The sequence below is a fragment of the Corythoichthys intestinalis genome, chromosome 16, assembly GCF_030265065.1.
Source record: "Corythoichthys intestinalis isolate RoL2023-P3 chromosome 16, ASM3026506v1, whole genome shotgun sequence".
NCBI lineage: Eukaryota > Metazoa > Chordata > Actinopteri > Syngnathiformes > Syngnathidae > Corythoichthys > Corythoichthys intestinalis.
The window spans coordinates 26,539,377-26,564,636 of record NC_080410.1 but is presented as its reverse complement, the minus strand read 5'-3'; the positions used below and the strand labels follow the sequence as shown (position 1 = coordinate 26,564,636).

General features: G+C 40.3%; 2 protein-coding genes across 3 annotated transcripts in view; both read right to left on the bottom strand.

The window, feature by feature from the left end:
* Window positions 1-1,804: 1,804 nt before the first annotated feature.
* Window positions 1,805-20,976, bottom strand: samd1a (sterile alpha motif domain containing 1a). The gene is made up of 7 exons (XM_057861187.1): window positions 18,125-20,976; window positions 13,516-13,837; window positions 13,327-13,448; window positions 13,190-13,247; window positions 7,485-7,572; window positions 7,294-7,408; window positions 1,805-2,666 (listed from the first exon to the last, which is right to left on the bottom strand). Exons 1-7 carry the CDS (start codon window positions 18,509-18,511, stop codon window positions 2,520-2,522), a joined length of 1,239 nt encoding a protein of 412 aa, XP_057717170.1. The 5' UTR covers window positions 18,512-20,976; the 3' UTR covers window positions 1,805-2,519.
* Window positions 20,977-23,005: 2,029 nt separating this feature from the next.
* LOC130931941 (cAMP-dependent protein kinase catalytic subunit alpha-like) overlaps window positions 23,006-25,260 on the bottom strand; it is a 32,298-nt gene continuing 30,043 nt past the window's right edge. For both annotated transcript variants that reach the window (XM_057861189.1, XM_057861188.1), the window contains exon 10: window positions 23,006-24,465. In XM_057861189.1, the coding sequence (XP_057717172.1) occupies window positions 24,340-24,465 (126 nt within the window). In that variant the 3' untranslated portion in view covers window positions 23,006-24,339. The remainder of the gene's footprint in view (window positions 24,466-25,260) is intronic.

The window sequence follows — 25,260 nt, the reverse complement described above, 5'->3', positions numbered from 1 at the left end:
ACATTACGCCGTCATGGATTAAAATCCTACAGCGCACGCAAGGTCCCGCTGCTGAAGCCAGTGCATGTCCAGACACGTCTGATGTTTGCCACTGACCATCTGGATGATCCAGAGGAGCAATGGGAGAAGGTCATGTGGTCGGATGAGACCAAAATGGAACTTTTTGGTCTAAACTCTGCTCGTCGTGTTTGGTGGAAAAAGAAGGATGAGTACAACCCCAAGAACACCATCCCAACCGTGAAAGATGGAGGAGGAAACATCATTTTTAGGGGCTGCTTCTCTGCCAAGGGTACAGGACGACTGCACCGTATTGAGGGGAGGATGGATGGAGCTATGTATCGCCAGATCTTGGCTGACAACCTCCTTCCTTCAGTGAGAGCCCTGAAGATGGGTCGTGGCTGGGTCTTCCAGCATGACAACGACCCAAAGCACACAGCCAAGGCAACTAAAGAGTGGCTCCGTAAGAAGAATCTTAAGGTCCTGGAGTGGGCTAGCCAGTCACCAGATCTGAACCCGATAGAAGCTCTATGGAGGGAGCTGAAAGTCCGTGTTGTCCGGCAGCAGCCCCGAAGCCTGAAGGCTCTGGAGAAGATCTGCATGGAGGAGTGGGCCAAAATCCCTGCTGCAGTGTGTGCAAACCTTGTCATGGACTACAGGAAACGTTTGGTATCTGTAATAGCAAACAAAGGTTTCTGTACCAAATATTAAGTTTGATTTTTGTGATGTATCAAATACTTATTTAATGCAATTAAATGCAAATTTATTATTTAAAAATCATACAACGTGATTTTCTGTTTTTTTTTTTTATTAGATTCCGTCCCTCACAGTTGAAGAGAACTTATGATACAAATTACAGACCTCTACATGCTTTGCAAGTGGGAAAACCAGCAAAATCGGCAGTGTATCAAATACTTGTTCTCCCCACTGTATATCACAACGAGGTTGTCTCAGAGGGCTTTGCAGAGTCAATATGATACACAGTCTGAAACAGTAGGTGAATTAGATGAAGTTCATGTCCTGAAGTTCATGTCCTGGGCATCCCCCATCCTTAGACCCTCCATGTCGGCAAGGAAAATCTCCAAAAACCCTTCGGGGAAAATGAGAAACCTTGGGGAGAACCACAGTCGGGAGAAATCCACAACAAATATTAGTACACCGCATGGGAACTACATACATCCCTAAATGTCCAAATTGAGTACTGCTTGTCATTTTCCCTCCAAAATGTCATGGACTCGTTACAGGAGTGCTGTCAGCATTGCTGCAGAGATTGAAAAGGTGAGGGGTCAGCCTGTTAGTGCTCAGACCATACGAGGTACTCTACATCAAATTGGTGTGCGTGGCTGTCACCCCAGGGGGAAGCCTCTTCTGAAGACGGTACACAAGAAAGCCCGCCCGTCCCATCAGACCATAGGACATAAGGACATGACTCCAGTAATCCATGTGCTTTGTTGACATGTCTTCGCAAACTGTTTGCGGGCTTTCTTGTGTACCGTCTTCAGAAGAGGCTTCCTCCTGGGGTGACACCCATGCACACCATTTTGATGTAGATTACGGCGTATGGTCTGAGCACTAACAGGCTGACCCCCCACCTCTTCAATCTCTGCAGCAATGCTGACAACACTCCTGTAACGAGTCAAATGATACTTTGGAGGGAAAATGACAAGCAGTACTCAATTTGGACATTTAGGGATGTGAATTTTTTTCATAGGGGTGTACTCACTTTTGTTGCCAGGGGTTTGGATATTAATGGCTATATTTTGAGTTATTTTGAGAGGAAAATAAATAAACTCTATTATATAAGCTGTACAGACTACTTTTTATTGTGTCAAAGTGTCATTTTTACAGTGTTGTCCCATGAAAAGATATACTTAAATATCTGCAGAAATGCGAGGGGTGTACTCACTTTTGTGATACACTGTAACTCCCTCTTTATACGACTGTCCTGAAAGTGTCCTTTTCCAAACCAAAATTAAACAGGACAAACATAAGTGTGAGCTTTATTCGTGACTCTTGTCCAAAGCATGGACCACTTCATACAAAACAAAACAAAAAAAAAACGGCCCCGTCTAATGGAATGTTATACACTTAAAATGGTTGACAGGTATCACGACACAAAGACAAAGCGGCAGAAGAATTCATACTGTAAATGAGGTCCACCGCATCGACCGAAAGCCTCAGAATTGCTTGTTTTTCGTTCAGTTTTGTTTATCGACCACGTGTGTTGCCGCTCACGACGCAAACAGATGACGTAAAGCACTACAAATGAACACGGGACGTTTGTTTTGTTGAACTTTGGTGGGAATATTCAGAAGAGCGCGCGTCACAGGAAGTCCACAGGAAGTGCACGTGTGGCTTTTCTTAAAGGGCCACTGCTCCTTTTTGCACAGGTGAAATGAGGAGGTAGGATGATTGCTTTTTGCCACCGTCACTGGTCCTTTACTTCCTCCAAGAATCATCAAACGTGATGACGTGTGGCGGGATTTAACTGGATGAGTTCTTTGTTTCCCCCGTTGAATCCATCAGAGGTCGTCACATTCCAGAAAGTGGCTCCTCTGCAGGACCTTGATGTGGCGCTCGTAGATCTTGAGCGCAGGGCCCAGTCGGATGGACAGGCCGGTCAGCACGTCGCTGCGCTGCATGAGCAGCAGCGACTTGCCGTCAATTTCCTGCGGGCGCACACGCAACACGGAATTAGAGACCTTGTGGGGAATGAAAGAAATAATCTTTTCGTGGGTTTAATAGCTTGGGTTTCTATCCCGAAATCAACTAAGTACATAGTAAAAGAATCAAAAGAGCCACATGCGGCTCAGGAGCCCCAGCCTGCGGGTGTCTATAATCAATGGCACTGAAAGACCTAAATTTGATGGCATTTTGTGGTACCAAAGTACCGTATTGGCCCGAATATAAGACAGTGTTTTTTGCATTGAAATTAGACTGAAAAAGAAGGAGTCGTCTTGTATTCGCGGTCTAGACATTATACCCATTCACGACACTAGATGGCGCCACATATCATTGAAGCGATGTTCTGCCATGACTACAGCTGAAACGAATACTCAGCACTTCGAGTTTAAAAACTGATCCGAGTAATTTTATTCACCTCGAGGAATCGTTTAATTTTGCCAGCTCTAAGCATCACGTTTTGCCTGGACTACTTTTAATGCGGGACAACGCACTGACGTCACGTGCGTAGAGGAAGAAGCAATTAAAAAATACCTTACTGCAGCCGACAGCAGTTAAAAACTGCGCCGACGTTGCTAAAAACTAAACGCAAGTTGCTACGGAGGTAGCAGCCTAGGAGGTGCGTGTCAAAGATATCACAAGTACGTAGAACTAGATGCGAAATGACCGACTCGACGGCGTTAATGAAACAGCCGCCATCTTAAAGCAGTACACTTCTGAGCGCTCATAAATAAGATTAACGTTACTGTCCCTCGCTCACTAACGTTATCCCTGCGGAGGGCTAGGTTTCTATTCATTATGACCACTGTCGACGCGTGGCTAACTCTTACATACAGGCTTTATTTAATCTGTGAAAACAGCGCTGTAGAGTGATTAGGGTGTAAAATAAAAACATAATAATGCTAACTGTCAATTTTAGCTCAGTAGTCATTACTGGATAAAACACCAAGAGGCACTGGTGCCTAATGTGCTCCAATACAGCACAGCATTTATTTTGAACACTGCAAAAACTCAAAATTCTATAAAGACTTACAGTTTAGACTAACTTAAAACCTAACTAGAACTTAAAGCTTGACACAAGTGGAAATTCAATTGAAACACGTAGGAAAAACACAGAACTTTTAAGTCATGTGTGTTATCAAGCGTCATGACATTTTTAGGTAAGAAATATATATATTTTTTATAAGATCTAAAAGTTTTTGGAGTGAAAGCAGTGAACTGGTCTTTTCTTTTAGTCACATCTGTTTTCAACAACGTACATTGAAAATAAAGCCATTGATTGACTGAAAATGGTTCAATATTACATGAAATTTCTTGTTTTCTCATCTATAATTGCTCTTTACCTAAAAAAAAAAATGTTTTATCCGATTACTCGATTAATCGATAGAATTTTCAGTCGATTACTAAAATATTCGATAGCTGCAGCCCTAGTCATGACAGATCTCAGCTACTCTCAAGTTTAACCAGTTTGCATTATTTTATTGCAATGTTTTTCCTTTTTTCAAGACTACAGTTACAGTTAGACTTCACTTTGATGGTTAATGCAGTTATTAAAATTTTGTTGTTTTATCACAATAGATTGGTTTATTTACATTTCAAAAACCAGAAGCCATTCATTTACGAATGTGATTGTTCTTTAGTTTACATTTTTAAATCTTCAGATATTAAGATTTGAATGAGGCAAAATAACATGCTTTTTCTCTCAAATATATTGTTATAATCATTTGTTTCGGATGTACTGTAATTATTTCCTGTAAAAAATTAATTTAGTGTTCAAAAAGTCTTTTTTCAAACTTGAGTCTTGAAAAAGAGGGGGTTGTCTTATAATCAGGGCCGTCTTATATTCGGGCCAATACGGTAATTGACGGCAAACCAACTTTAAAAAAAAACAACAACAAAAACTTTTATTGTCACTTATTGTTTTATCATACCAAAAAATTACAACCATAGACTTCCTTACCTATTGATCTGACACTTCGTCATTCTTTACGTCATGCTTTACCATAGGGGGCCGAGCTTGAAGCTTCATTTAGTAATAGTCAGCCGAAAACGGCACAAGGTCATGTCAAAGCCGGGTTTAAGCTAGGATTTTTGAAGAATTACGAAAGCTGTACCGCATACAAACAGGAAGGATTGTCTCAGGAGTGATTTGTTCGAGGTTCAAGGTAAATATTATATCTTTCGTACCATGCATGCATTTTGAAACGTTGTGAAAAAAATCAATGAGAGAATGGGAACCGCTACGGCACTGGCGTCATTCTTCGACATATATATGCAAAATAGATGTGTAACTGCCCGGTTTTTAGCTCATTTAACAAAGAATCGAGACAGTTTTACGTCTATATCTAAAAATAATTCAATGATTGAAGTAAAAAGCTCTTTGCTGTGGACTTGTTGTAAGGCGGCGCCACAGTGAACTTAACTCATTTGCTCCCAAAAACGTATGAATATATTCTATTTTTAATTGTTTCAGTGTCCCAAAGACGTATTTATACGTCTTTTCCTTTTTTTTTTTTTTTTTTTTTTTTTTAAAGAGACATCTCTGATTCAGTTTAGCTCCAAAGCACAAAGCTGAAAATCCATTTTAAAGCAATAAAACCGGCCACTGGAGGGCAGTAGTGCATTTAGTAAGACCCGCAACCCGATTCAACGGCAACGAACGGCCGGGCCGCACGGCCGGGCCGCCGGCGGAAGGTGACCGAATGGTGTCAAGGATGCCAGGCGGCGGATGACCGAGCAGAACAACCTAGAGGACGCCCGGGATGCCAGGCGCTGGACGACTGAGCAGAACGACTGGGACCACCAGTGCAGCGGACGGTGCCGTTGAGTCCGTGCTGCTCTCTGAGCAAACCCCGCAGGGACTCAAAAAAATCCATCTTTATGAGACAGGCGGCGATGAGGGAAAAGTTTACCTGGTTGTCGCGGCCACAACAGCGTCATCACTCAGTTAGTTATGTGTAAATAAATTGTTACCTTCCTATCAAAAGCTCTATTTGTCTTGTTGTTCATGTTATTTTGTAAAAGGAAAACTATTCAGATGTTTGGGATGTAACTAAAGAAAAAAATAGCTGTGTTAAAGTCAAAGTTATGTTTGAAATGTATGCTTTCACAAAAAGCTCAATTTCTCTGTTTTTTCATCAGAAATTGGAAAATTGCTCAAATTAAGCTATTTTCTAATGCCGATTTCTAAAGAAATGTAAAAGATATGAACTTACTTTTTTTCCTGCTGGAAGTAAAGAGTATTTTTTCTTTTAGCGGGTTCCATGTTTATATAGCAATAGAACAGAATTTTCTGTGGGCCTTGCAAAATCAGTCAAAATCCAGTAAAATGGGAGCGAAGGGGGTTGCGCCGGTGAAAATGGTTGGGAGTGAATGAGTTAAAGACGAGCCGCACATTCGCCATATTTACGCAAAATACATGCTAGCTGCACGGTTTCTTTTGCTTTTAACCAAGAATCGACTATCTCATATGCATTTTTATAGCATGTTTATTTAGATACTTTCACGTCACTTTTGAGATTTTAACTTATCCTGCACTGTAAAGGGATGCTCCACAATTTCATTGTATAACTGTATAATGATAATAAAGGGCTATTCTATTCCATAATTAGTTGTGGTTGTATATCGAATTTGTTAATAATCTTTTTACATATTATTTATAATTGATTCTGCATGTTTTCCTCAAGTATTAAGTTTATGATGTTAAATTGAGTGATTTATTAGCTGTTGAAAAATTGCAGTAAATAAAAAAAAAAATTAAGTTGCTATTTTGGTCAAAAATTAAATATTAAATCTTGCTATTGATCCTGAAAATATAGGTGATTATCTCTGCATTTGGTAATCTTTGTGCATCTAGTGTAAAATCTGAGACTTTTATAGTCATTTTAAGTTTTGTTATCCTTATATTAAAAAATGATTAATTGGGATTTTATAAGGGAACAACTTTGATTTTTTTGATGCCGCTGCTCATGGAGACTCATATATGGCTAAAGTAGGTGCCTGTTTTGTTTTTAGGTCGGTAGCAGCTTTGGTTTTGAAAATATTTGAATTTGATGTTTTTGAAACTAGGCCCCTTACGGATCAGCCCCGTTTCCCGTGTCATGTCAATAGGTTATGAAGTCTATGTTACAACAATAAATAGAGGCTAATTTAATATGAATTAATATTGTAATTATTAGACAGGATAATTGATAATTAAGATTGAAATACAATTAAGTAAATGTTTTGTTCCTGTTTTAAAAAATGTATATTTTCCCCCCAAACTGATATTGTAATAAATTACATTTAAATTTCAAAATAATTTAATATATCGTAAGCATCTTAAAAAATGATCAAAATATTGAATTAAAAAAAAACTTTTAAAATTTGAAATACTCTAATAACATTTGAGATATTCCAAAATTAAAATAACATTGTTTTTACTCTTTACAAAATTTTAAAAATACATTGTCACCTACTACATGTATTAAAATATATATAGATATAGAATATTATAAAATGTATTAATTAAATGTTCTTACAAAAAACAATTATACCTATGAAAAAAAATCATTAGATTTTTTTGTATTTAAAATAATAATGAAAATAATTTGGACATACAGTTTGAGAACCCACCTGCGTCCTGAACGCTAGCGCCTGCTCCGGAAAGCCAGCGTCGGCAAAGTAACTGGCAACGTCGGCCACCGTCCAGTGCAGCAAGTTCTGACTCATCTTCTCCTTTTTCACCGAGCTGTGACCACAGGGGGAAGACATTTTTCCCCCCCGCATATTTGGACACATTTCAAGGAAACGCGCTCGATACTTACACGTCGTCGCTTTTATCGTCTCCGTTTATATGAACGCTCTCGACTTGTGCGAAGGAGGAGAGCGTAGCTGCGTTCTTCTTTGAAGCACCTTTTGAGAAAAGACGTTATCCTCAGCAAGGCTGCCACAAACGATTAATTTGATAATTGTCAACACCGATTATTTTTCCATTAAGTCGACTAATCGACTCGTATATAAATCACGTTATCTACAGTTATATTACTTTGGGCTTTACATTTTGACTAGAAATGTGCATTGTAACTAGGGCAGCAGCTATTGATTATTTCAGTAGTCGATAAATCGATGAAGTAGTTAGTTCGAATAATCAAGCAATCGGATAAGGAACATAAAAAAATACCTGAGCTGAGCCTCAAACGGTATAAAAAAATAAATAAATAAATGAATAAATGAGGATGGTTCAAACACATATTCCCATAAAAAACGGCTAAATATACCTAAAAACTAAATTATGAGTGCATAAAAAAAAAAAAAAAAAAAACATTAGCTGAAACAAAAACTTAGCTTAAGTTGGTGTTAACAGGGAGCAGCTGGATTCAGCCATGCGAAATGAGTTATGTTATGTTGCCACTAGAGGACAGTGTATCAACCCAAATCAATAAAACTAAATGCAAACACTTTCAAAACAAACCGTTACAACGCCACTTTAACGAATACTCGTAGCAGCAAAATTAAATTCAAATCTTTTTTCTAATCGAATTACTCCAGTTAATCGATTAATCGTTGCAGCACTAGTTGGTACCAAACACTATGCAATGAGAAAATATTCTGTAACTATGTAACTGCAGAAGTTTGCAGATAACTAATTTTGATTCGTTCCAAATATAATCAGTCTGTTTTCATCAAGGACTAGAGAAATCTCACAATATTTCCTTTTTTTTTTTTTTTTTTAAATTTCAAATATGTATTTTTAATTAATAAAAAACAGTATATAGTATACAGTATATAGTTTATAATTATTGTATTTTATTTATTTTATTGTATTTATTTATTAATATATTTATGTTTTATATATTTTTTTCCCTTGTTTTTATTCTTTAGATAATTGATAAACATTTACTGTTAAGAGGCTTACTTATTAATCAACTAACTATTTGATAATCAATTTATGTAAACACATAGGCATTAAAAATAAATTTTAAAAAACTAAAAAGGAAAACAATTAAGTTTCTCTTTTATGTATTTTTTATATATAAAAATCAATTATATTATATATAGGAGGTAGGCCCCGGGTTACGACGGACCAAATTTATGAGATTTCGACTTTATGACGCCTGCGTCTCGTCGTTTTTTGTTTTTTTTTTCAATGTTGACTTTTGTTTTGTGATGCATGCTTTTATTTTTGCGCAGGAAGCATAGAACAGGAAGCAAAAGCATGTACAGACGCACCCGCCCACCCCACACACTGTAAGCACACACAAAGCAGCCGAGTGACAGGGGTGACAGCCTGCGAGCACATTTGTTGCTTGTGAAGCATCCAGAGGCGACGGCTGTATACTAGTATAACCCCTTTTGTACTGTTTATTGTGTGTTTTCAATTGTGGCTGAATACTTTTAATGTTATGTTTTTTTATGAGTTTCTGTGATTGTTTTTGATGATGTGCGGACGCTAATTGATACATGCTAATCGTTTGTTATTGCTGTATCTGCAGCTACTTGTAAACGTAAATATGAATTCCTGTTATTGAAGATGAGTGATTTAATTTGATTTTATTTTAGTTTCATTCTGTGTTGATGTCATGAGCAGCTGAATGAAGTCAGCGAACCACACGGACGTCTGACATCGTCATTTCGGAGCTTAGCTCACTGTTTAGCTGAGAATTGGCCCCTACGTCTTGGCGAGGAGAGTACAATGAGGTATAATACATATTTTTGGATGTTTTTTTTTTTTTCCCCAGAGGGTGTTTGAGGTATTTAAAAGTTTAATTCTGATTTAGGCAGAAATCAGGGTTACATTGCCAGCACAGGAACGGAACTCGTTCGCAAACCGGGGACTACCTGTACTGTATAATAGAGTTGGATTAATTATATATTTTTTAAAATTCCATCTATCCATCGATTATCTACCGCTTAATCCGGGGGCAGGTCGCGGGGGCAACAGCTTTAGCAGGGAAGCCCAGACTTCCCTCTCTCCAGCCAATTCAACAAACTCCTCCGGCGGGATCCCAAGGCGTTCCCAGGCCAGCCGAGAGAGACATATTATCTCCAGCGTGTCCTGGGTCGTCCCCGGGCCCTCCCGCCGGTGGGACATGCCCGGAACACCTCACCAGGGAGGTGTCCAGGAGGCATCCGAACCAGATGCCCCAGGCACGTCAGCTGGCTCCTCTCAACAAGCTGGAGTAGCGGCTCGACCCCCGAGTCCCTGCCGGATAACAGAGCTTCTCACCCTATCTGTAAAGCAGAGCCTAGACCCCCTGCGGAGGAAACTAATTTCGGCTACTTGTATCCAGAATCTTGTTCTTTCGGTCACGTCCTAGAGTTCGTGACCATAGGTAGGTAGGAACGTACGTAAACCAACTGGTAAATCGAAAGCTTTGCCTTTTGGCTTAGCTCCTTCTTTACCACAACGGACCGGTGCAGAGTCTGCATCACTGCATCACTCCGCCTATTGATCTCCTGCTCCCTCCTGCCCTCACTCGTGAACAAGGCTCCAAGATCCTTGAACTCCTCCACTTGGGGCAGGATCTCATTCCCACCTCATGCAAGAGAGGGCACGCCACCCTTTTCCGACTGAGGACCATGGTCTCGGATTTGGAGGTGCTGATCTTCATCCTAATCGCTTCACACTCGGCTTCGAACCGCTCCTCTGAGAATTGGAGATCACGACTTGATGAAGGCAACAGCACTACATTATCTGCAAAAAGCAGCGATGCAATGCGGATGCCACCAAACCGGACCCCTTCAAGGCTTCGGCTCTGCCTAGAAATTCTGTCCATAAAAGTTAACCATACTAGGAATGGATACGACTTACTGCCGGCAATGCGAACAAAACTCTGACACCGGTCGTACAGGGACAGAACAGCCAAGGGGCTCGGTACCCCGTGCTCCCAAAGCACCCCCCACAGGACTCCCCGAGGGACACGGCCAAACGCCTTCTCCCCAAATACACAAACCATATGTAGACCAGTTGGGCAAACTTCCATGCACTCTCGAGAACCCTACCGAGGGTGTAAAGCTGGTCCACTGTTCTATGGCCGGAATGAAAACCAAACTGCTCCTCCTGAATCCGAGATTCAATTTCCAGACTTTTTTTTAGATTTAGAATTTTAAAAAGATTTAATACAAATAAGGAAGAGAAAAATGTAACTTCGGATTTGATATACATACAGTCCCTGACAAAAGTCTTGTCGCTTATCCATTTTGTAGAAACAATTGCTAATAACCTGACATTTAATTATTCAATTGGTTTCAGAAATGGCTCATATGAAAGCTAAGAACCTCCCAAATAATGTTGAATGTACAAAAATATATTTGTTTCACTGAAAAAAGATTGATCATTTAATGAAGACATAAAGGTCAAATTTTGGCAAGACAAAAGTTTTGTCGCCTACAGAAAGTAGTGTGAAAATTGAACAAAAAATGTACTTCAAATACAATAATAAATTACATAACATAAGCAAATTAAGAAGTGGTGCTGTGAGATCCAAATTTAATATTTTGTATGACTTTGGCAAGGATTCATACAATTTATTGATTAAGTCATCAGGAACATCAAAGAAAGCAGTCTTGCATGCCTCCCAGAGTTCATCAACATTCTTGGGTTTCGTCTTCCATGCTTCCTGTTTCATCCTACACCAGACATGCTCAATGATGTTCATGTCTGGTGACTGGCCTGGCCAGTCCTGGACGATCTTGATCTTCTTTGCCTTGAGGAACTTTGTGGTAAAGATTGAAGTATGTGATGGACCACATTCCTGCTGCAGAATTTGTCCCTTTTTATGGTTAGGAATGTAAGAGGCAGCTAAGAATTGTTGATATTATTATTATTATACAAATCTTAAATCTTATTTGTTGATATTATTTAAGGCTGTCAAAATTAACGCGTTAACGTGCGGTAATTAATTTTTTAAATTAATCACGTTAAAATATTTGACGCAATTAACGCACATGTCCCGCTCAGACAGTATTCTGCCTTTTGTTAAGTGTTACAGCAAGGCTTTTTGTGCTGTCTAACAGCGAACTCTTGTGGTCACTTTGCGACATGGTTTATTCATTTCTTGCCAGTTCAATATGGCTGCACGAGGTCTCTGTTGTGCTTATATGATCCTTGGACAAGATTTGTCCGTAAGTATGGTTGTTGTAAAGAATGTACATATTATGTTAATAAGATAAATGTTATATTTTTTGTATGAGACGCTTTTTGTTTATGTTTAGTTAACCTGTATAGCGTGCTAAGCTAACGTTGTTGCTAATGCAATGCTTGTGTATTTTTTTTTTTGTAGTTTTAGGACGGTCTAAAGAGGACAATGGTTTGAGGCCATTTTATTAATAAATCAGATGAAAAAGGAAGAAGTCTGATTATTAAGGCGTCGTTCACTAGCTGTCTAGCTTTGGAAAAAGTAGACGCTGCGGCGTGAGGACAGCATAGACAGATTTAAATGACAGTAGAGTGAAATGCCCACTACAGTCCTTATGTACCGTTTGGTGAATGTATATATCCATCTTGTGTCTTATCTTTCCATTCCAACAATTTATTTTACAGAATATATATATAATTCACAGAAAAATATGGCATATTTTATAGATGGTTTGAATTGTGATTAATTGCGATTAATTACGATTAATTAATTTTTAAGCTGTAATTAACTCGATTAAAATTTTTAATCGTTTGACAGCCCTAATATTATTATTATTATACAAATCTTAGCTGCTTCTTACATTCCTAACCATAAAAAGGGACAAATTCTGCAGCAGGAAGGTGCTCCATCGCATGTTTCAATCTCTACCTCAAAGTTCCTCAAGGCAGAGAAGATCAAGATCGTCCAGGACTGGCCAGCCCTGTCACCAGACATGAACATCATTGAGCATGTCTGGTGTAGGATGAAACAGGGAGCATGGAAGACGAAACCAAGAATGTTGATGAACTCTGGGAGGCATGCAAGACTGCTTTCTTTGATGTTCCTGATAACTTCATCAATAAATTGTATGAATCATTACCAAAGCCCACGAAAGAAATACAAAATATTAAATTTGGAACTCACAGCACCACTACTTAATTTGCTTATGTTATGTAACATGTTTTTGTATTTGAAGTACATTTTTTGTTCAATTTTCACACTACTTTCTGTAGGCGACAAAACTTATGTCTTGCCAAAATTTGACCTTTATGTCTTCATTAAATTATAAATCTTTTTTCAGTGAAACAAATATATTTTTTGTACATTCAACATCCTTTGGGAGGGTCTTAGATTTCATATGAGCCATTTCTGAAACCAATAGAATAATTAAAAGTCAGGTTATTAGCAATTGTTGCTACAAAATGGGTAAGCTACAAGACTTTTGTCAGGGACTGTAGATTGATTCCTAAGTGGATTTGGACAATTCTTAGGTCAACGATGTCTCTAAACGATTTATCTACGATCAAAAAAGGTGTCGATTAATTTGATAATTGCTTCGTCAATGAATCTCGGCAGCTCTCATTCCTAGCAGTCGCCTGAAGATTGCTCATGACCATGTATGAGAAACTCACCATCTTCTGATGAAGACAGACTCTGTGCTCGAACCTCTACTGAGTCACCGCTTCGTTCCTGCGGGACGGAACAAATGAAACGTTAACGCTGCGTCGGAAGAAACGGTAAACGGAACACTGGGACGAATGCGAGTTACCAGTTGCGCGGCGTAGTCCGGCACCAACTGGTCTGAGAGTGGGCTGCTGTCCTCCATCTTGTCCTCGTCCTTGGCGTTATTCCCTGAGACACTAGGACAGACTGACACGGGGTGGACTGGCGCTGGACACAAGCGAAGAATGACCAATGTTAGCAAATTTTAGTAAAAAAGGTGGTGTTGCTCTCATACCTTTATCTATGGGCATCGTCTGTTCCTGGCGCTCCCCCGGGCAGACGGTAATCCCGTTAGCCCAGTCGTGGTGTGTGAGGATCTTGGGACTCAAAGGGGGCAAAGAGCTGGGCCTGCCAACCGCCGTTTGGAAGGAGGGGACAAATTCTGGACCGGGACCGAGCCCGGGGCGAGCGTGAGAAGGCGAGCAGGGCGCAGATGCCGCTCGGGATAGTGTCGCCGTCGCGCAAGCGGGGGCAAGGGAGGGTCCGTCTTGGCCGTCCCGGCTTTCGTCACCTTCGTCCAGGTTGCTGTCCGTGTCCATGGCCATGGAGGTGTCAGCCTGGAGGAGTTCCATGTGCGTTAAATGGAATAGTTACTCCTTTTCACTCTTTAATTGCAGGAGATGATGTCCAATCAATTTGAACTAGGAGAGCTGGCAAATTCGAAAGAATCTTGTTTAATTAAATGAAAAATGGACGATTTCAATTTTCTGATGTGTAATAGTGGAGGAAGAAAAATCCAGGAAGGGGCCGCGCTATCATATTCGTTCATTCTCTGCCAGGTCTCCCACCTATGATGGATTGGTCGTCAGACGACTCTGACGAAGTCGGAAGTGCTCGCCGAAACATGTCAGGTCAATAAACCACCTACTATTGCCTCGGATAAAAGAAAAGGTTTGACGAATTTCCTGACCAATGTCTCGTTGTATCGCCATATCGTGAGATCATCGTTATCATGAGCGTTGTATTGCAAATCGTATCGTATCATGAGCAACCAAGAGGTTCCCACCACTAGGCTAAAAGGCAGATTAAAAAACTACCGTATTGGCCCGAATATAAGTGCTTTTTTTTTTTGCATTGAAATAAGACTCAAAAAGTTGGAGTCGTCTTATATTCGGGGTCTAGACATTATACCCATACACGACGCTAGATGGCACCAGATATCATTGAAGCGAATGCTGAAATTGAGTCATGTTCTGTCATGACAGATCTCAGCTACTCTCAAGTTTAACCAGTTTGCATTATCTTTAGGCCTGTATAACGCGTTAACGACCATGATTAATCTGGAAATATTAACGCATTAAAAAAAAATAACGCAATTTACCGCTCACACTAAGTTTAGCCACAACTGCCTCCCGTAGTCCCACACGGTGATGTTTACATTCTCCGCGGGGAAATGCAGGACAAAATGCAGCCAGCCACGATGAGTGAGGATGATGACCCAGGACTGCTTCATGGCAAATTCCGTTTTAAAAAGCTGCCTAATGGAAATCTGGATAAAACAAAAGTTGTGTGCACAATGCACATACTGCTGTGATGAACTGTCCTTCCATCAAAGCACAACCAGCCTAAAGTACCACCTTTGGGCAAAGCATATCTTCGTTAGTGTTCGCAATGACGCTAACACAGCAAAAACAAGCCGCAGTCATCAAGCTACACTGGCAGAGTGCGGACTTGGACTTGTCAACAAAAGGACAACAAGTAGGTTGACTACTGCTATCGCTAGATGGGTAACCAGAGACTGTAGACCCATTAACTTAGTCAAAGACAAGGGCCTTGAAAATCTCATCCAGATAGCATCGGGCGATCCAACATACAGAACACCTTCACGGGCAACTATTGCCACAAAAATTTATGAACTTTTTGAAAATGAAAAGGCAACGAAGGTGGAGCAACTAGCCAGAGTTACGTTTGTTGCACTGACAGGAGACCACAGGACAAAAAAAAGGGTATGACTGGCTAACTTAAGCAGTGTTTCTAAACACCTTTACACACATTTTAGTGTAATGTTTTTCAGTTAAGTGTGTGAAAATTGACTTGGCAGTTAATTTTTCGGCAATATGCCAAACGGTACTTGAGCCACATTGTTACTCTGAGGCACTTTAATCTGTTAAACTCTGTTCTTTATAATACTGACAATTTATTTTATTTTATAAGAGCTGAGTTGTTAAATTTTTTTAAAAAACTCTATTTGGTTAAGTATTAATTCATTTATACATCATGCATTTCATCTGAAAACAAATTTTAAGTCAATTATAATATTTTCCTAGATTTTTTTTTTTCCTGAAAAGCAACTTTATTCATCCCGAGGGAAATGTGATTAATCATGATTAATCACACAGTTGACATATGATTAACTAGATTAAATTTTTTAATCATTTGACAGCACTAATTATTTTATTACAATGTTTTATCCTTATTCAGCTTTCTTAAGACTACAGTTACAGTTAGACCTCACTTTGATGGTTAATGCAGTTATTGCATTTTTTTTTTGTTTTATCACAATAGATTGGTTTATTCACATTTCAAAAACCAGACGCCATTCACTTACGAATGTGATTGCACTTTAGTTTACATATTTAAATGTTCAGATATTAATATTTGAATGAGGCAAAATAACATGCTTTTTCTCTCAAATATATTGTTATAATCATTTCTTTCAGATGTAATTATTTTCTGTATAAAAATTAATTTGGTGTTCAAAAAGTCTTTTTTCAAACTTGAGTCTTGAAAAAGAGGGGGGTCGTCTTATAATCAGGGCCGTCTTATATTCCGGCCAATACGGTAATTTCTGGTCATCTGCACTTTGCCAAATTGTTGTATACAGTTGAATCGTCTCAAAATATGATTCTAATTCAAATATTAATGATATTTAAGATTTTTTTTTACGCTGTCACAGGCACTTGAAGTCTGAGGTTCCCTTTAATACTCGCCCATAGCGATTACGGCATTTTAATGCCGCATCGGTACCTATCGGTGCAACACCAATAGATACTTGAAGCAACTATCTTTTATATGAATATAATTTATACTAGGTGTTGTAGCCCTCAGAGGAAACCAGAACTACCATGAGTTTGTCACCCCTACCCCAGAATATAAAAGGGAGACCCTCTGTTCTAGTTTTCCATCTCCGTTTAGTCTATCACTTCCTGTCTCCAAAACATCAGCAATTCCAGCTAAACTTGTCCACGTCCGAGAAGAAAATCCTACCCGTTCTCATCGGTTTTCAACCCGGATTGTTGACACGACTGCAGGGAGGGCTGACTGAACGAGTCTGAAATATGTCGTAATTTGACCTCCTTGGTGGTAAATCATTAGCAGTGACGCGAGAAAAGCACAACTTCGATGAAAAAGGTTAGGGGAAAAAAAGCGTTCGAGAACGATTGTTTTTCGACGGGGCAGTTGCGAGCGTGCTCAACTGCTGCGTGTCCCGGAGCGCGCTACCTTCCTCGCCGCATTTCACACAACTTTCGCGAACCCGCCTTGGAAAGACGAACGGATCGAATCGTGTGGCGTTAAAAGACAAGCTCCGATGTGATCATAATATGAGGATGCATTAATGACTTGTCGTGGTATAACAAGAGAGAACAGAAAAAAGGCCGATGGGAGGTGGTTTCTCTTGTTTTGCGCACATTTCCTTCGAAGTGCGCATGCAGTTCGAACGTCTCGCCATTGTGCGTGCGTGCTTGGTGCGAACGAAGAGGGCGTTTTGAGAGGAGGGCAGTAGTTGAAAGGGAAAAACCGGCTTAAAAGCGAAGTGCAAAGCGGAGCTACTTTGACTTTGGAGGACTCCGTTATCGGACACGTCACGTTTTCACTTCGGGGTGAAGCACACATGTTTTGTGTTGCCTTTTTTTCCTTACGAGGACAAACTCGACGTGATCTCGGCTTAACCCACATCGGACGGCCGCATAAAGCAAGCGGCTTCATGTTGCCGTCGACGTTTACACCACCTTAAATGGTGGCACTTTCCTACAAAAATGTTGCAAAAAATACAAACGCAATCGCGGGGACGTCATTGTAATCGGATGGCGTGTCCGATAATGGATGCATAGGGTGACTTAAAGCGTCGCCTAGTCACGCGTCCCTCGGTTAAAAAAAAAAAAAAAAAAAAGTGACGCAGATGACAGTATCACGGCACACTTGGCAGAAATTGGAGTTAGTTTAAAGTGATGGTTTTGAAGGAAGGGGGAAGATGTTTGCAACCGCGTCATGCTTAAAACATGTCTTAACACATGTCACTTGGAAAACAGTCACCTCGCGTCTGTAATTTTTGTTACACTTTAGAAAAAACAGCAGTCTGCTTAACAAGACAAGCGAAAACATACGTATTTCCGGGTTGTTGTGTCAAATTAAAAGCCGCTTGTACGAATTTGTACTGCAATTACTAGATTGTGAATTCCTACTTCTGGGTTGGAGTCGGATAGCGAGGCTAGCTTGACCGCCGCCCCGCCGAATGCCGAGTTAAGAGCCACGTTTCGAGCTAAAAACGTCGCTTTTCACCGAAAAGCAATCGATTAAACTACTCGAGAGTGTGTTCGGGCGGGTTTGACAGAAGCAGAGTTAGGGAAAAAAAAGACGTTGCTCTGCTCGCACGCGCAGCCCTCCCCCCCCCCCCTCCTCTGTCCTCCACGGTAGCGCTCAACCGCCGCTCCCCGTTTGCGGCATTCCTTTTCTGGGTACACTCGCCAACCACTCCCCGCTCAAGACACATTAAAGACGCTTAGGGTTAGTGTATTTAGAAAAATAACATGAAAAAAGCACGGGGTGCTTTGTTTTGTTCACCACCTGTAAAGGAAACAGTTCATTGGTATTATTATTTTTTGAATAAAAGAAACGTGACTTACCTCGTCGTCATCGTCTTCGTCGTCCGGGTCCGCCGGGCCGAGCGCGCTGTCCCCGTTGCTTAAGTCCGAGTGAGTGGCGTCGTTGACGGCCGCGATAGACGCCGACGCTGACGCCACCGCAGCAGACGCCGTCACCGCGTCGTCCTTCTTGCGGCACCTCCGCTGAACCTTAGCGGCGTTCCGGTATGAAATTGAGCCCTTGTAGTTGACTTTGAGAACCGTCTGCTCGCGTATGAGCTTCTCCAGCTCGCCGCACGTTTGGTCGGGCTCGCACCCGTGGCGACGCCGGACCATTCGGCAGATTCGCTCCAAGTCCGGTCGGGCTTTTCGGGACCGGAGCGAGTCAATAGTGTCCAGTATCCACTCGCGGTACTTGTCGTCGGACATTTTCCTCTTCTTTTTTGTGTTATTATTTTTCAAGGGGGTGTGCGGGGAGAGGGGGGGGGGGTCTCCTTCTCTGGTGCGTTAGTTGCAGCGGCGGAGAAGCGGAAACCTTCGTCCGTACGCTTGCCTGCGTCTGGCTCGTGCGCTTAAGGTGGACCGGCCGAGTTGCAGCTCCCAGAAGTTTCACCCTCCCGTTCTTTCTCGCTCCCCCTTAAGGTGGAGCACACGGCAACGACCGGTTTTACAAAGTGGAGCTACGTTTAGGAAGTAAAAAAGTCAGCTGGTGGCAGAAATACAATCTCGTCAGGCTGAGAACGTGTTTTAACGCATGACGTTCCGAGATGGTCGACAATGTTACGGTTTAGCCTTTTTCACTCCCCCGTCTGTAAGCGTAATTTATTGTGAACACGTACATCCTAAGCGTCGTGTCAAAATAAAACTCGCGACTGTCAATTTAATATCAGTGTTTCTTAACATTAAATAAGACGCGGCCCACTTCCGCGTTATAGTTGGCTCATTTGTCCTTCACAGTAAAAGCCGCTGCTTTCGTCTGTCTCGTGCGCTTAAGGTGGACCAACCGAAGACCAAAAGTTGGCCCAGCCATGTGACGGCACATTTGGGAGTAACGTGTGCCACTGTTGTAATTCCGTTATACTAACAAAGCATATTAAATAGAACATTCCACGACAGAGGTGGCAGGCATGTTAGAATTATGTCCAATTTAAGAGTTGCACCCTCTCGTGAGCCTTCGGTAAAAGTAAAAACGAATATAATTGGGCATTTCCGGCACGTCGTGTTAAAATAAAAGCCGGAAAGACGAGGTCGCCGTATAATGACTAGAACAGTGGTTCTTAACCTGGGTTCGATCGAACCCCAGGGGTTCGGTGATTAGGTCTAAGCGCGGTGAAGGTTACGAGTCTTACGACACGCAAGGCCCTATTTTTGGACACTGACAAAATCTAAGGCAAAGTGGCGTTTTAGACCAGGTTTTGGACTGGTTAGTCCCCAATTTACAGGCTTGATACCGATTCTTTTAACTGCTAATCTTCAATCTGATGGAAGGAGAAACTGTTTGCTCAGTGGAAGGTTGACTCTCACTTGGTTTGAAGAAGTACTACAGACCTATGGGTGGCGTGCACCGCGTTGACATAAAAAACAACATTTGCATCACGTTTTACGCCACGAAAATAGAATGAGAGGCGAAGATGTGATAAATTTAGCATGAAACATGAAAACAAAAATAGAAACAGTGTGAAATGAATCGAGTTTAATTTCACTTTCCAATTTGAAAAGCAAATCAAAAGGCAAAATTATTTGTTGTAAATTAACACTGTTTATTGGACAAGATTCATGTTTTTTTTTGTTTTTTTTTTAACATAATAACTCCGTGTACAAATCTGGCATCATTTTGTGCAAAGTGTTTCATTAAATTTCATATCATTTGAGATGTAAACATGACAGATACTGTACACTCAATTTTAATGCAACTAAGCAGGTTTAATATTGGGCCAGTCTTGGTTTAGTGGTCTGATGATGCTTCACGAATAAAAAAATAAAATAAAATCTGACCTGTTTAAAAACATGCCATCTAAATGAGAAGAAATTTGAATGAAAATTCACATAGCTTTTAGCTTGTTAGCTTAGATATATATCAATTTTGAAGTTGGGGGGGTCAAATTCAATAGGGTTCGGTTCATGCATGTGTGAAACTCATGGAGTTCGGTACCTTTAGCAAGGTTAAGAACCACTGGAATAGAATCATGAAATCAAGTGAGGCCATATATATCACATATATAAGGCTAGATGTGTAAAGGAGTAAGTTACTGACGGCCATTTTGCGTCAGAGGACGCTCTGATTCTGCCCGTACATGAAACAAAATGAAGTAATTATTTAGAAGTCGTTAATTTAGTGCACCTTTGACGTTTATGAAAGTGCACGCTCCATACACAACCCACATTCAGCGAACGGTCATGACGCAAAATTGCCGACAAGTGACGAAACTCGTCCCTATTGACTCACGGAGCGCATCAGACATCTATTACAAACATATATGATTTCTATGAAACCGCTCACTTCCGGGTTTAACGCGCCAGATGCAAAAATACATTTCCTACATTTGATAAGTAATCAAAACAGAAATCCACTTCCGGTATGTAGTGTCAAAATAAGAGATCCTCACATGAGTTTGAATCGAATCAAAGTCAACTGTGGTGTGATAAGCAATGACGTTTCCGGGTTAGCTATGCTACCTTGACTGTCGGCCCTTCTGCGCGAGTAGCGGGCTGGCGGGTCCAGCTCGCGCGTCGAAGGTGGACGGGCCGAGTTTGCAGCCGGTTGCGGCCCAAGTTTATTCCCTCCCCCCGCTGGTGCCCCATGTGAAAGCACGACGAGTGAGGGGGGGCAAACACGCTGACAAAGGGGAGGGCAGACAAAGTCGGGGGTTGCAGCGATTTCTTCATGTCTTTGGAAAAGGCGTAGCAGGATATTTTGCTGAAAAACAAAACCATTTAAAGCTACACACACAAAAAATACGAGGCGGTGCTGGGAAACCGCATTGGGTTTTCTCACGTTATGTTGCACACCCTATGTACGGTTTTGGGGATTGGCATCAATGTGGTCCTGGAGAACAAAAAAAAAAAAAAAAAAAAAAAACGCTTTGAAAAACAATTTCACGTTAAACAATAATCACGTAAGGAAAAAATATATTTAAGAGGAACAATCACTTACATGAACGTCAAGAGTATTTGTGAGAATTCGGGTCTAGATATAAAATACTTGCTCTAAAACATATGTTCAAGGCGTGTCCATCACATCCCTTGATATATAACAAATACACGATCATGATCCTTTGGATTTTTGGCTGGGAGATTTGGGGCTCCATCTAGTGGAAGTAAAGGCGTGAAGCGTATTTGATCTAAAAACTTACCTGCAGGTGTGTAGTGTACTCCAATGTATTTTAATTCATTAAAAACTGTATTTCAGCCCCGCCCTCACCATTTATAGTCTTTTGGATCATTACCTAAATAACTGATGAAAAATTGCACCTGTGGTTCAATGAAGGACTTTTCTATTTGGAGTCATATAAAGTGTTAAAATGGTGGTCAGTTTGAAATATAGACAGAAGGCGGACAGATTCATCATTAACAAGTAAAACTTTATTGGAATGATACATTTTGCAAAATATTATATATATATATATTTTACCATATTCATTGTGTTCTAAGGGTATCTGTCAAGTTCTCCAGAAGGTAAGATAGTTAAGACTGCAAAGGCATAATGTACAGTATCGTCGCCCCCCCCCAAAAGGTACATTAGACTACACAATCACTGTACCCAGGTCATGAAGAGAAAAAAAAATTAGATGCTCTAGCTGCACCGTTTTTTTTTTTTTTTTTTTTAAATTTTTTTTTTTATCTTTAGGTTATTTTTTTGAAAATACAATTACAAAATATGAACCTAAAATATTTCAGATGCAAAAAGTTATGTCTGAACACGGAAACTCGATGTTAATTCATAGGCAAATGATGAGATAAATAATCTTACTTTTTTAGTGTTTATCTGATATAATAACAATATACATGACAAGAGGCATGTGGGACGCAACAATATGAAAGTATCATTGCCCTTTAAGTCTTAACATAACCATAATGTGCTCTATTCAATGCGCACAGTGTCTTGACTTCACATGAGTGGACCCCCAAAGTTCAACGTACAAAAAGAACACCAGTGATGACAAAGAAGAAAAGTCAGAAATGAAACTCGCTTCAGCAAGATTGGACGTTTATTGCTGTCAATGGCAGCCAAGGAGTAATTTTACATTATCAATAAAAATGCTAATTCTATGATTTTTTTAGGGGGTACTTTGGAGTTCCACTGTATGTACGTGATGCTTTTGATTCGTACAGAAGGCTGACAACAATATGTATTGAATGTGTAGGTAAGCTACCTGTAGGGGCTTTACCATGAATGAAACGTTCACTGGATTAATGCTTAAAAAAACAACAACAAAAAGAAAACATTCTCATAAAAGCAAGTTAAACTAACAAGTCGAAGACATTCAAAATGAAATTTCATCCAGCGTTTGATCACCATTACATTATGAGGCTGTCAAATTAATGACTTCAGCCCGCATTGAAATCAATCACATTCGTTTAGGAAAAACAAAACAAAACAAAACAGTCACGTCACAAAAAAGTGCGACGCTAGTCAAAAGCAAAGAAAAAAGTGGACGCACAAGGCTAGCACCTCAACTCTTGTGTGTGGAAAATGTGTGCGCGAGGACGGTAAGCGTACAATATTCATGAATGCATTTGTGGGTCAGCAAACCAGAGATCAGCACTGGTCTGCGATTGTCTTGCATCCAAACTAAAATCAAGATTTGACACAAAGAAATATCGATTTTGAATCAGCGCCCATTTTAGGTGTTGTCAAGTACTCAGTGTTATACTAAATCTAACCAATATTACCAGCATTTGAGTGTTAAATGTTCTTGAGGATTTTAAGCGATAATGCACCCACAAAAAAAAAAAAAAAAAAAACAGGCACAATTTGCTGAACAAGTTTGCTACGCTTTCTCTTTTTGTTTTCATTCCATAAACAAAACCTTGCGATGTTGTCAGGTTTGCCAACTGGGCAGAACGGGTCTTTATTTATACACTCAGGGCTATGAAAGACAACGTTGAAAAAAATGTTCATCATTAACTGTTGCACTCCAAAGCATTGAAAATCTTGTACAGACATCCATCCAGGCGGGTCACATACAAACAACCATTCACACCATACGAACAATTTACAGACTATGAACCCAACATTCATATTTTTTTGGAATGTGGAGTAACCAAAGAAAACCCACACAAAGGAGAGATTTGAGCCCCGAATGTCAGAGCTAACCGCTAACCCACCATGCTGCTTGTTGTAAAGCGCATTCCTAAACTTATTAGATGGTAAATGTTTTGTGAATGTTAACTAATCAAATTTGAAAATTCATTCAAGATTGGGCGTCAAATATTTTTGCGTTTCTCTTTATAATCAGTGGTAGTATAAAAAGTCTACACAACCTGCGTTCAGAATTCACTCACTCACTGCCATTGGCGGTGATAGGCGTCAAGACCATTTTAACCCAAAATGATCGCTGCTGACCCTCCCAGTCAAAATGGTTTGACGTCTGTCGCCGTCAATGGCAGCCTGCGAATAACATCAAATAGTTTAGATGTTCCGTAGGGGTGTGAAGACTTTATGTATCCACTGTTATTTATATGTATCAAGGAATTTATATAATAGAAGTGTTAACTCGAACACCAAAAAAATAAACAATTAAAAAAAAAGATCTCCAGTAGGATTAAAAAAACAAAAAATTAAGCTGCAACAAAAACTGACGTAAAACGCGAACAAAAATATGTAATTGATAATAAATCTATTCCAAGAGCTATACGCAGTAATTCTGCCAATGTTCCAACCAGTTGGCATTGCAATAGGCACATCTGATGGACTCTGTATTGCTTGGAGGTTGACAAGACAATCAAGTCGCCTCTCCGGGAACGAGAGTGCGAAAAGTGGGGAAAGAAGCAGAATGGGTACCTTAACAACATGTGATGACACCCTGGTCAGCGATGACACGCTTATAGGGGAACAGGTAACAGTTGGGATTAGAAAGGAGAAAAAGGCAACACTGCTGGTTCTGTTGGCTCTTTCCTCGCTGCTTGATCCGCCTCTTCTAATTGGAGGCGAGGGATTAAACAAACAAACAAACAAAAAAATAGTACGAATAAGCAGTCCGTCAGACACACACACATAACACCCTCCCGGAACTGTGACTTTGTTGGATCGGAACTTAGAACTCAGCAAACTCCTTCGAGCACTTCTCTGTGATGGACACTCGGATTTCTTCCTCATCGTAGTCGTCAAAGTTGCTGGTGTCGCCGGGGCCTTTGCATTTAGGGATGAAGGGAGCCTCCACCTGGAATGCACCAATACGTTGAGTGAATGATGTTTGACTTGCTGTGAATTTCAGTCTAGAAAACAATTTCATAAATGCACAACAGGGAGCAGATTGCAGCAATGTGCTCTTTTAGACATCAACAAGTGACATTCAAGACTTTTAAGGACCTATTTCGGACCTCTCAGAAAAGAATATCAATTCATAGTTAAATTTCATGACTAACCTCGTGGGAAAAAAAACAATCTACAAATCAGAAAAAAGCTTATTTGCACAAGCAGACCGAAAATTCAGTACTCACATGGCAACTCTTGTGTGAGTTTTTGTGAAATGCAAAATTGATACAGAATTAGTATAATTTAGACCCTGTTGGAACCCTGTAAAAGCTCAGCTGTACACCCTTGTTGTATTGTGTGCTGAGGTCTTTCTTAATTTCATACTGTGCCCAATGTGCCAGTAAGCATCGAGTCTGCCGGAAATCAACAGAAGATAAAGAAAAACCCAATGGAGCATAGTTTGGAAGTTGTGTTTCAGTGACCTTTTTTTTTTTTTGTTCTGCTTTGCCTCTCCGAGCTATTCCGTCCCTACTCTCCTGCCCGGTGCCTCATGTCAGCTCCTCCTGGATGTACACTGCTGACTAAAAGTATTGGCACTCCTGCAATTCTCTCAGACAATGCTGAATTTCTCCCAGAAAATGACTGCAATTACAAATGCTTTGGCAGTAATATCTTCCTGATTTTGCTTGCAATGAAAAAACACAAAAGAGAATGGAATTAAAAAAAAAAAAAAAAAAATCATTAGCATTTTACACAAAAC